Source organism: Monodon monoceros, unplaced genomic scaffold, assembly GCF_005190385.1.
Source record: "Monodon monoceros isolate NGI ecotype Baffin Bay Population unplaced genomic scaffold, NGI_Narwhal_1 Super_Scaffold_13, whole genome shotgun sequence".
NCBI lineage: Eukaryota > Metazoa > Chordata > Mammalia > Artiodactyla > Monodontidae > Monodon > Monodon monoceros.
The window spans coordinates 22287359-22299438 of record NW_021703769.1 but is presented as its reverse complement, the minus strand read 5'-3'; the positions used below and the strand labels follow the sequence as shown (position 1 = coordinate 22299438).

General features: G+C 42.8%; 1 protein-coding gene across 3 annotated transcripts in view; it reads right to left on the bottom strand.

Annotated features, from left to right (window-relative positions):
• The window catches only part of NDRG3 (NDRG family member 3), a 59899-nt gene that overhangs the window by 32374 nt on the left and 15445 nt on the right, over nucleotides 1–12080 (bottom strand). For 2 of the 3 annotated variants that reach the window (XM_029221999.1, XM_029222000.1), the window contains exon 2: nucleotides 6811–6912. The exons of the other annotated variant lie outside the window; for it this stretch is intronic. In XM_029221999.1, the coding sequence (XP_029077832.1) occupies nucleotides 6811–6867 (57 nt within the window). In that variant the 5' untranslated portion in view covers nucleotides 6868–6912. The remainder of the gene's footprint in view (nucleotides 1–6810; nucleotides 6913–12080) is intronic. 3 annotated transcript variants of the gene reach the window in all.

Here is a 12080-nt window from a genome sequence, read left to right as displayed (position 1 = left end):
CTCCCTTCTGGCTTGTAGAGTTTCTGCTGAGAAATCAGCTGTTAACCGTATGGGAGTTCCCTTGTATGTTATTTGTCATTTTTCCCTTGCTGTTTTCAATAATTTTTCTTTAATTTTTGCCTGTTTGATTACTATGTGTCTTGGTGTGTTTCTCCTTGGGTTTATCCTGTATGGGACTCTCTGTGCTTCCTGGACTTGGGTGGCTGTTTCCTTTCCCATGTTAGGGAAGTTTTCGACTATAATCTCTTCAAATATTTTCTCGGGTCCTTTCTCTCTCTCTTCTCCTTCTGGGGCCCCTATAATGCAAATGTTGTTGAGTTTAATGTTGTCCCAGAGGTCTCTTAGGCTGTCTTCATTTCTTTTCATTCTTTTTTCTTTATCATGTTCTGCAGCAGTGAATTCCACCATTCTGTCTTCCAGGTCACTTTTCCATTCTTTTGCCTCAGTTATGCTGCTATTGATTCCTTCTAGTGTATTTTTCATTTCAGTTATTGTATTGTTCATCTCTGTTTGTTTGTTCTTTAATTCTTCTAGGTCTTTATTTAGCATTTCTTGCATCGTCTCGATCTTTGCCTCCATTGTTTTTCCGAGGTCCTGGATCATCTTCACTATCATTATTCTGAATTCTTTTTCTGGAAGATTGCCTATCTTCATTCATTTAGTTGCTTTTCTGGGGTTTTATCTCGTTCCTTCATCTGGTACATAGCCCTCTGCCTTTTCATCTTGTCTACCTTTCTGTGAATGTGGTTTTTGTTCCACAGGCTGCAGGATTGTAGTTCCTCTTGCTTCTGCTGTCTGTCCTCTGGTGGATCCAGAGTTTCTGAATGACGTTCATTAGCTGGTCCTCAGTTGAGCGTGGTCAACTGAAGCCAAATTCTCTGAACTCATTAAAAATTCAATACTACTGGGGACTTCCCTGGCAGTCCAGTGGTTAAGACTCTGCACTTACACTGCAGGGGGGCTCGGGGAACTAAGATCCTGCATGCAACGCAGCATGGCCAAAAAAAGAAAAATTCAATACTACTCACTAGGTAGATTCTGGAAGGAGAAAGACCTCCCTGGGGACTTATTTGTCTCTTATATTTGTGGTACAAGGTTCCACTCCAACAAAACTTCCAAAAGTTTCAGGCTCTGTGTGCTTTGTTTTTATTTTCTGTCCATTTTGAATATACCATTAATTCCATGTTCAGAGAGATTCTTGCACTAAGCAGACTTAAGTAGCAGAAAGGGATTCAAGAAAAAAAATTTTAAATAGAATAATGTGGAGGAAGGGGAAAAAAAAGAATAACTCAAGGAAAAAAGTCATTACTGCAAGTTGCAGTCAAGGTAGAAGCCAACTAAGGGGAATGTTTCCTGGTGGAGGCTCAGTGCCAAATGCAGAAGGTAAATGAAGCAGCTCAAGAAAGTGAATTAAAAACAAGTAATTCTCTCAGTTCAAGGCTGGAGAATAAGCAAAAAGCAACTGAGAATACATCAGTGTATGAAGAGAAGTATGAAATAAGGCGGGGAAGGTAAGGAGGAAAGTTTGAAAAACAAGGAACTGCTAGAGAGAAGAGAAATGTAATTTCCCAACATGAGATCTAATCAATGCACAGAGTTGTCAAAAGACAGAAAGCAACAATATAATGGAAAGACAAGATACATAAGACCTTAGAACCAACTACCAACAGGAAGAGATTTGGGGCAAATCTACCTGTTCTGTGAACTTGATGTGGGGGGCTGTGTCTGATTCACCACTCTGTTCCCAGTTCTGGCACTTAGTAAATGCAATGAATATCATTTTGGAAGAGATTATGAGCATCTCAAAATAGAGATAATCTGAGTAAGAAATGAATACCAAAGAGGAAGCGTTACCTACAATTGATGAGCTCGGAACTAAAGTGAGGAGGAGTTGTTACAACAGTAAAAGTTTTAGAAACAAGCTGATTAAAAACAGTCAAAGAGAATAAAATATGGCATTTCTACTAAAAAAGGACAATAATCCTTTTTGGATTATTGTAGAAAGAAAGATGGGGGGTTGTGCAAGCAATGCTGCACTTCACAAATACTCTTTAATGAAAATGTCAGTAAATCTGTGGGGGGTTTTTGTTTTTGTTTTTAATTTATTTATTTAACTTATTTATTTTTGGCAGCCTTAGTTCTTCGTTGCTGTGCGCAGCTTTCTCTAGTTGCGGCGAGCTGGGGCTACTCTTCGTTGCAGTGCAAGGGCTTCTCATTGCACTGGCTTCTCTTTTTGTGGAGCACAGCCTTTAGGCGCGCGGGCTTCAGTAGTTGCGGCATGTGGGCTCAGTAGTTGTGGCTTGCGGGCTCTAGAGCACAGGCTCAGCAGTTGTGGCACACAGGCTTAGCTGCTCCACAGCATGCGGGATCTTCCCGGACCAGGGCTCGAACCCGTGTCCCCTGCACTGGCAGGCAGATTCTTAATCACTGTGCTACCAGGGAGGCCCTGTGTTGTTTTTTTAAAAGAGACGTTGGCATAAATCCTTTGGCCTGTCTCTGTTGTCCTGCAGGTTACAAAAATGCTCATGCCTGGGTTCTCCCTGCTTCTTCTTATAATATCCTCCCTTAGGGTTTACCTCACTTTCTACTGTAACAACCAAAGCAAATAACTTGTTTCTGTTCCCCCCACTAAGTATTTATTCCCCTTCTTGATAGGTCCTCAATTTTGCTGAAGCCAACTGTGTTCTACTATTTATTTTCTCAAGCCTGGTCTTCAGCTTTCACAGGCTCGGCAGTATCTGAACTAACACTAGGTAGAGGAGGGCAGGGAAAATGAAGCACAAACCAGCCAGCTCTCCTGCTTGTACAAGGTCTGTTGGGTGAAGAGGTTGGAACAACCAGCTACAAGAGGCAGCATATGGTGGGAAGAGCCCTAGACCCCCTGATCCAGGCTGAAGTCAACAGCTGTGGGGTCTAGTCCCGGCTTCACCACCTCACTAGACACCAACGTTAGACAAGTCATATAACCTCTCTGAGCCTCATCTGTAAAATGCAGCTAAAAATACCTTTAACTACCTACTTCACAAGAGGTCAGGAGATTCAAATTAGATCGTATTTGTGAAAGTGCTCTGAAAATGGTTAGATGTTATTTTTTTAAAAATCATTTCACATTCCTGTGCGATATCTGCCTCCAAAATAACAAACAGAAGTGCTGGCAGGTGCCTCTTTTCATCACTGGAGCCAAGACAAGCATGGCAAGATGACCCACTTCTTCACCATTCTGAGCCGTCGACAAAATCACAGGCATACTAAAAGTAAATGGGAAAAGTACCAACAAACAACAAGAGAAAAGTTAACAGAAGCCTCGCTTAAAGCTATTTTGAGAATGCTTCCTTATAGTCAGCTCAGGACAAATTTCTGCATTACAGGTTGGGTCTAGACTTCCTTTCCCTCCCTGAAGCCTGGAAGGGCACAGCGATGTCTCTGGCTAAGAGTGTCTATGAGGAGAATGCACAGAAAGATGAAGTGAAATAACACGTGCCTCTAGGCTTCTCCTTAAAGAGAGAGGGCAAGCCTCAGAGGTGATGCCAAAATGTCTAGTGTGAACACAGTGGAAAGGCCTCAGGTTGTGGAGTAGGAAAGATTTGGGTTTCAGTCCTGGCTTGGCCACTTACTGACGGGGCAAGCCCATCTTTCAGTCAGATTTTCATCTGCTAAGTGAGGAATACTACCTACTTCAAAGGGATATTCTGATGATTAAAAGAGAGAAGGTATGTAAAGCACCTGGCACATAAAAAGTGCTTAATAAATAACAGCAGGATAGGCTATCAGGCAAAATAAAACTTCCCCCAAAAATTTCAAGACATCTCCTATTCAAACCTGGAGGCTTATACTCTAATAGCAGTGGTTCTCAAATGGGGAGATTCTGCCCCCCGCCCGCCAGGAGACATCTGACAATATTTGGAGACATTTTTGGTTGTCATGACTCCAGGGTACTACTGGCATCTAGTGGGTAGAGGCCAAGGATGCTGTTAAACACCCTACAATGCACAGGACAGTCTCCCACAATACATAATTATCTAGCCCCAAACACCTACAGTGCCAAGATTGAGAATCCTGCCATACAGCAGGGGCTCTTAGGTACACAGTCTGAGTAAAGCTACTTCAGCTTTCCTAGCCCTAGTTTCCTGATCAGCAACATGCGAATAAATTGATGTGTGTGTCCTGCATCGCCAGGCCTTTGGGAGGATCAAATGAAATAACGGATGAGAAGCATTATCACCATTATACCTTTCAAAATAATGCAAAAGCACCCACTTATTGGGCAAAGGTAGAAGCACTGATATAGTGGGGGAGTGTGGGGTGTGATGGGGTAGAATTCTTTGGGAATGATACCATCTAAAGAGGGCCCTCTTGCCAATCTACTTCAGTAAAGCTTGGCTAGAGCAGGGGAGTGCTCATGAATAGTGATGGGCTAGAAGCACTTCCCAGGAAGAGGAGGGAGGGAGATAGAGCGTGGGAAGTGGGCACAGGCTTATCAAAGAAGAGCTAGCAGATTTGAGGAAGTGAGACAGTGCTTGGTATCTTAGACTGCTCAGGCTGCCTGAGTGGCTTAAACAACAGAAATTTATCTGTTCACAGTTCTGGAGGCTGGAAGTCCAAGATCAAGGTTCCAGCAGGGTTCAGTTTTTGGTGAGAGCTCCCTTCTTGGCTTGCAGATGTGTCCTCACCTGGCCAGGAGTGGGAGTGGAGGGTGGATCTCTCTCTTTTCCTCTCCCCCACTCTTCTTATAAGGCCACCAATTCTACTGGATTAGGGCTCTACCATATGACCTCATTTAACCTTAGTCACCTCCTTAAAGGCCTTATCTCCAATAAAGTCACACAGGGAGCTAGGGCTTCAACATATGAATTTTAGGGGAGGGGACACAATTCTGTTCAGAGAACTTGGGCACACATCAGACATAGCTGAGGAATCACTATGGCCTCAGAGATGAGGACCCAGATGTTAATTCAGTGCTTTTCTGTGGTTATGGTCACCAAATCTTTTCTTTTCCAGCTGCCTTCTCTACGAGGTATCCAGTCAATTAACTCCTGCAACTCTTTTTTTTTTTTTTTGGCCACGCTACGCGGCACGCAGGATCTTAGTTCCCCGACCAGGGATCGAACCCACACCCCCTGCAGTGGAAGTGCAGAGTCTTAACCACTGGACCGCCAGGGAAGTCCCTCCCACAATTCTTCATGTAGGTGCCTCAGGCATCCTGTGGACTTCCGGGGTCAAGGAAGAATCCTCCTCTTATCCTGTGTCCTAGTCCTCAAATGTCTGAGATCCATCAGGTCATGGGTTTCCAACACTGTCTAATCACAATCACTTTAGGCGTGGTTCTCAATTTTGGAAGCTGTTAAAAAAGTTCACCCCGGACCAGTTCAGTTAGAACCTCTGGAGGTAAGACTTAGGCATCGGTCATTTTTAAATCTCCCCAAGTAATTCCATTAAGTGGCCAAGGTTGAGGACCACTGATTATAGAGAAGTGTGTGTGTCCTGTCCCCCTCCCCTCAGATTCCAATTTAGTTGTTCTAGAGTGGGGCCCAGGAATCTGTATTTTTAAGCAATTCCCCAGCTGATTCTGACTATCAGCCAGGTTTAGGATAGGTTACTACCTTCCTGAAGCTAAACTGCCTACCCCCACTTGCCCTGTAACTATTCATTTCTGTGGCTATACATAAGCTTTACAGATGCAGATTTTATTTCCTTCCTCCTCTTTGTAGCAAATCATTTTGGGGACAGCTCTTCACATGCACCAAAAGACAGTGCTTAAAGGAGAGAGTTTTCTGAAAACATGAAGGGAAGCAGCAGAAGAAACCAAATGGGGGTTTTAAAAAAGTGTGCAGCTTGCCAAGGGAGAGAGCAAGAAATCTGGTGAAAGATAAAGGAAGGAGTGGGAGTGGGGATGGAGATGAGGTCACAGGGACGAAAATGGGGTTGACAGGTTTCAACAGCAAATTAACGAACACACAGTAAGTCAACGGCCCCAGAAGTTGTAGGTGAAGGGCCTTGCTTTGGGCAAAAGAGATAACAGGCAACAGCATCTTCTGGTATAGCCCCTGCCCCCATCCTGACCTCACCCATCTTTACCCTTACTCTCCAACAATACTTCCCTCAGGAAAGGATGCCATGGACTCATCCACACCAAGCTAGAACAGTATTTTAATAGGGGACCATGACAATAAACCAAAAGAATAGGGCTGAAAAGACAGAATTTCAGGCGCATTTACTGAATGGAGAGGGAGAGGAGAGCGGATAAGCCTTTCTTAGCTTTTTGGTAACTCCCACCATCACAGCACTCTTCACTTGCTGAATCCTGGTGGCTGTTAACTATGATGCTTATTGTGTAGTTCTCTGACACGAACATAAAAATGAGGTGTATTACCAACATCCAGGCATCCCTGATGAAAACCTCAACGTAGACAGAAAGGTCACACCATAGACTTGACAAATTTTAAAGAGAGCACTGCAGCCTGTGTACATCACCAGCCATGGATGTTAAGTTTTCCTTATAGAAATTGAAAGTCAAGACACTTGGATTCCAAGTCAAACCCACTCTCACACTCTCTGCTTAACATCTCTATCTGTAAAACAAGAAAATTCCAAGGATAACTTGATTGAATTTGGCCAGTGGAAACAGAAGTAGGAAGAAAGGGAGGCAAGACATCAAGAAGAAGGTTAAGCAATATATTTTTTAAAGTGTTCTCTCCATAGAAAGTCAAGTTAAAGATGTTCTGAGTTAGTTACTATTTAGATAATATAGAAAATGAACTAATCACAGAAGAAAAGAATTACGTATATTTTAGTGACAACAGCAGTCTTTACCTTATCATTTAGAAGTGGTTTGATCTCTGTGAGTTGAACATCCTGAAGTTCATCCATGAGGACAGATGAGAGTAGAGGATTCTCAAGAATAAATCAGTAACTCTGAAACAGAAGAGAAGTGAAGCAAAAGGCTTAAACTAGGAGCTGGAAACATAACAGTCACACTACATCCATTCATTCAAATATTAGAGCTTAGTATGTGTCATGCATGGCTCAGGGTGCTGAAGACACATTAGACTAGATGCTTAGGGCAAACAGACTCTAAAGTGGCCTCCGTGATCTCTGTACCTCCTAGCATTCACACCCATGCATAATTCCCCACCCCACCAATTGAGTGTGGGTGGGACCCATGGCTTGCTTTTAGCCATTAGAATATGGCAAAAGTGATGGAATGTACATGAGTATCTGTGTATGATTACATTACAAAAATATTTAACATCTGTCTTGTGGAGAGACACACTTTCCCCTGCTGGTTTTGAAGAAGCAAGTTGGCGTGTTGTGAGAGGGCCATGTGGTAAGAAACAGCCTCCAGCCAAAAGAGCAAGAAACTGGGATGCTCAGTCCAACCACTTGCAAGGAACTGACGGCTGCCAACAACCATATGGGCCTGGAAGTGGATCCTTCCCCAGTCGAGCCTCAGATGAGAAGCCAGCCCTGACCAGAACCTTGATTGCAGCCTTGCAGAGGACCCAGTCAACCCAGCTGGAATCCCAACCCCCTGAAACTGAGATGATAAATGTGTGTTGTTTTAAACCACTAAGGTTGCAGGAATATTTTTATGCAGCAAAGATACTTAATACAATAGTCTTTGCCCTCGTGGAGAATCCATTTTAGTTACTTTGCATAAGTAAGAGAACAACACTGCTCACAGTTACACTTCAGAAAGCAACAGTTTGGAGGGTGGATTAAGGGAGAACAAAAATTGCAGGTTAATGCTGTAGCCTAGGATAAACAGATAAACCAAGGCTAAGCTCACCAGCCTTTACCTGGGGAATCAAAGCAGTAGATGGAGGGTATGGTAGCCAGCCTCCACCATGGCCTCCAATGAGCCCAAGGGTCCTTGACTCCTGATACCTGCACTCATGTGTAATCTCCCATCCAAAAACATCAGGGATGGCCTGTGTAAGTAATAGAATATGGCAGAAGCAACAGTATGTGACTTCTGAAGCGACAATATAAAAGGCATTATAATTTCTGTTTTAAGACACTGTAGTCTTGATTCATTAGCTCTGGGGGAAGCCAGTCACCGTATAGTGAGGACATTCAAGTAGCCCTCTGGGGAAAAGAACCAACTTGTCAGAACCAACCTACCAGCCATGTGAGTGAGCCACCTCGCAAGTGGATCCTCCAGCCCCAGTCAAGACTGCAGATGACTGCAGCCCTGGAGACATCTGACTGCAACTTCCTGAGAGATCCTGAGCTGCCCTGCCAAGCCTGCTCCCCAATTCCTGACCCAGGACCATGAGACGTAATACATAACTTTGTTTTGGAGTGATTTATTACATAGCAATAGATAACTAACACAAAGAGGGAGAAGTTAGGGAAAGTTGGAATAGAGAGGCAGAGCCTCCATCCCACTGTACAGGACGCCATGGGCAGAGGCTGCAGATACTGGGTACTGCATGCAAGTGATTCCCACCCAGACTCCAAAGCTCTAGGCTTCATCTCCTCTGCCTCGGCCCTGCAGGAAAAATGCTAAATTCATGAGTTGGGAATTCAGACATTCAACAACCATTTATTGAGTACTCACTGTGCAAAGCATTATGGACGATATTAAAGAAGGTCCCTGCCTTCCAGGAGCTTACTAAAGAGTAGAGACGACAGCTATGTATAAAGCTAACTACAAAATGAAAAGTAAGAAGAAGAGCCAGAGGAGTTCAAAGGAGGAGCAATTACTTCTGATTGGTGGGAATCCTTCACAAGATACTACTTTATTATATTAATCCACTCTTCTGTTCTTCCCTCCAGAGGTAGGATGTATGGCTTTGACTTGGTTAGCTATGGAGAGGGTATGTGTTCCAGGCAAACTCTTAACTATTAATGACCAATACACCAAAATAAATCCTGCTCTCAACTATGACTACATTAGGCTGACTAACAAAACCTCTTCTACCATTACTCTGAAGAACCCAGAGGGTGCCAACAGGGACCACTGCTCAAACTATGGACCCCACATGCCAACATGAGGACCCCAAACATTTGTGCCAGTTAGACAGCACAAGCCCGATATTAAACCTCCCTATAGGACGTGGTTCTTTTCTCAGATCCCAGGTATTCTATAAACTTGATTGAGCTACTGAATGCCCAGAAACTGAATTTTTATTTTATTTTATTTTCATATCAGTCACACTTCAAAACGGGATGAGATGGCTTGAACTTTTTATCACCAATTTCAGCCAGCATCTAAAATTTCTCTTTTATAGTCCCCACTTCAACCCAGTTAACTCCCAAAATATTGGCCTAACTGGGATCTACTCACTGTGTTTATTAATCACACTATAAATTGTGGCTACTTTTCATCTGGATTTCACTACTTATCAGTAATTTAAAATGACAATTTCAAACTTCTCCTTCCTATTTAAAAGTAATGTGTGCTCACTTTAGAAAATGCAGAAACCACGGAATAATGAAAAGATGTTTTACTCACAGCCCTTCCTTCTAAAAACCACCACTGTTAACATTTTAGTCTATTTCCATTTTCCCCTCATGTAAAATGGTGATTTCCTGAAACTGTTTTTCCAACCCACCTCTTTATTCCTTACTTTAATTCACTCATTTGAAAGCAGGGCACTGCAAGATGTTAATTTTTCAAATGTGACTCCACAGGGGGAGGCCTGTCAAGGAGCCTCAGGGACAGAGGGAAGCCTGCGGCGCCTCCAAAGTGACGCATTCACCTAGTGTTCCCATGCATTATTTAAAGATGAAGAAATATGCAGTTTGTGCCAGGACAAACACTTAAACAAGGGCACAAATTAAGTGAGAAGGTTGTCCCTGTCATCCAGGCCCAATGCAGTCAAGGCAGGACACTGTGACTTAGGAACTGGCAACAAGACAGTAGATGTTCACCTTCCACATCACAGGGGACCCAACATGTTCTTCCAGAGACTCAGAGGAGACTCAATTTTTGCTCAGTTCTCACTGCCCTTGAACCCTTGCCAATGAGCTGTTTTATAACACCTGTAAGAAAACTAAGATCACATGGTGGAAAACTCCATCTCCAGATCCCTCAGCTCCACAGACTGGCTCCCTCCTGGGGATCTAAGGCCTGCAGTACCCTCATCTGCACAAATGATATGGCTGCCAGTTCCCATCCTGGAACTAAGAGCTATTAATATTTTTAAGAGGCTAGTAGGGATTTCATAAACTGAAGTAGATAAGAACTCTTTTCCAGTTTTATGAGAGAGAGGGGAGAGTGACAAGTAAAAAACAGCCATCCTCAAACTGAGGAAGCAAACCCTGTATCAAAAGGCTAGAAAGGGAAAGAGGAAAAGTATACTCTGTGCCAGAAATTATAATCTAAAGACCTTATGTTTAATTCTCCTCCTCCCAGAAGTTATGTTTAACACTCCTCCCAAGTAGATATCTTCATTTCTTACTTTATAAGCAAAAAACTTAGGCTTAGAGAAGTTAAGTGACTTTTCCAATATCCACATCTAAGTAAGTAACAAGGCAAGGATTTAAAAACCTTTGCTCTTCTCACTATACCATAATGTCTATGCCAGACCCCCATCTACTGGTTGTAGGACCCTGGGCAGGTTTCCTCCACTCTCCCCACAGAGGCACCTCCTTGAAATAAAGGTGACAGAAACTCAGAGCAATCCTATACCACCAATGACTCAGATGCCTCAGACTGAAGGTTTGAGTCATCACACCAGGACAAGAACTCTCATTATCTCAGTAGTTAGCTGAGGACAAGGAGAACAAGAAATGAGTAGGGAAAAGTGAAGCAAAATCCCAGCTATTACTTGGTACCCAGTTTCTGAAAAGAGGGCTATTTCTTGCTTGTTTTCAGTATTATGAGCCTCAAACTTTAATGTACAATCAATCACCTGGGGATCTTGTTTAGGATCTCAGGTATAATCAGTTTTGAGCAATGACAGTCCAATATATGACCTCATCAGCTGAGGAGAAGTGGGGATCATCTGAAGTGAAGGTGAAGAAATGAAGGGCTTGATTATTAGCAACAATCCCTAATAGAGATGATGAGGGCGGGGTAGAGATAGACTCTGTTAATCCAATTTCATCCTGCCTTCAACCAAAAATGATTTCAATAAATTAGATGGGATTTTTAAAATATTCAACAGGCCAGACCAACTAGAGGGGGAATACACTGGAGAAAGAGAGAAGATTGCTGCAGAAATCTAGCTGAAAGATGACAAGAGTCTGACCATGCTATTGGAATCACAGAGATAAAGAAAAAGGGAGATAGCCTCATTCACCAGAGCGCAGAGAGCATAAGCAAGAAGAACTAAAATTCTGCACCCAGTGGAAGGAAAGCCACATTCACAGAAAGACAGACAAGATGAAAAGGCAGAGGACTTTGTACCAGATGAAGGGATAAGATAAAACCCCAGAAAAACAACTAAATGAAGTGGAGACAGGCAACCTTCCAGAAAAAGAATTCAGAATAATGATAGTGAAGATGATCCAGGACCTCGGAAAAACAATGGAGGCAAAGATCGAGAAGATGCAAGAAATGTTTAACAAAGACCTAGAAGAATTAAAGAACAAAGACCTAGAAGAGTTAAAGAACAAACAAACAGAGATGAACAATACAATAACTGAAATGAAAAATACACTAGAAGGAATCAATAGCAGCATAACTGAGGCAAAAGAACAGATAAGCAACCTGGAAGACAGAATGGTAGAATTCACTGCTGCAGAACAGAATAAAGAAAAAAGAATGAAAAGAAATGAAGACAGACTATGAGACCTCTGGGACAACATTAAATGCAACAACATTTGCATTACAGGGGCCCCAGAGGAGAAGAAAGAGAGAAAGGACCCAAGATAATATTTGAAGAGATTATAGTCAAAACCGTCCCTAACACGGGAAAGGAAACAGCCACCCAAGTCCAGGAAGCACAGAGAGTCCCATACAGGATAAACCCAAGGAGAAACGTGTTGAGACACATAGTAATCAAATTGGCAAAAATTAAAGACAAAGAAAAATTATTGAAAGCAGCAAGGGAAAAACGACAACATACAAGGGAACTCCCATAAGGTTAACAGCTGATTTCTCAGCAGAAACTCTACAAGCCAGAAGGGAG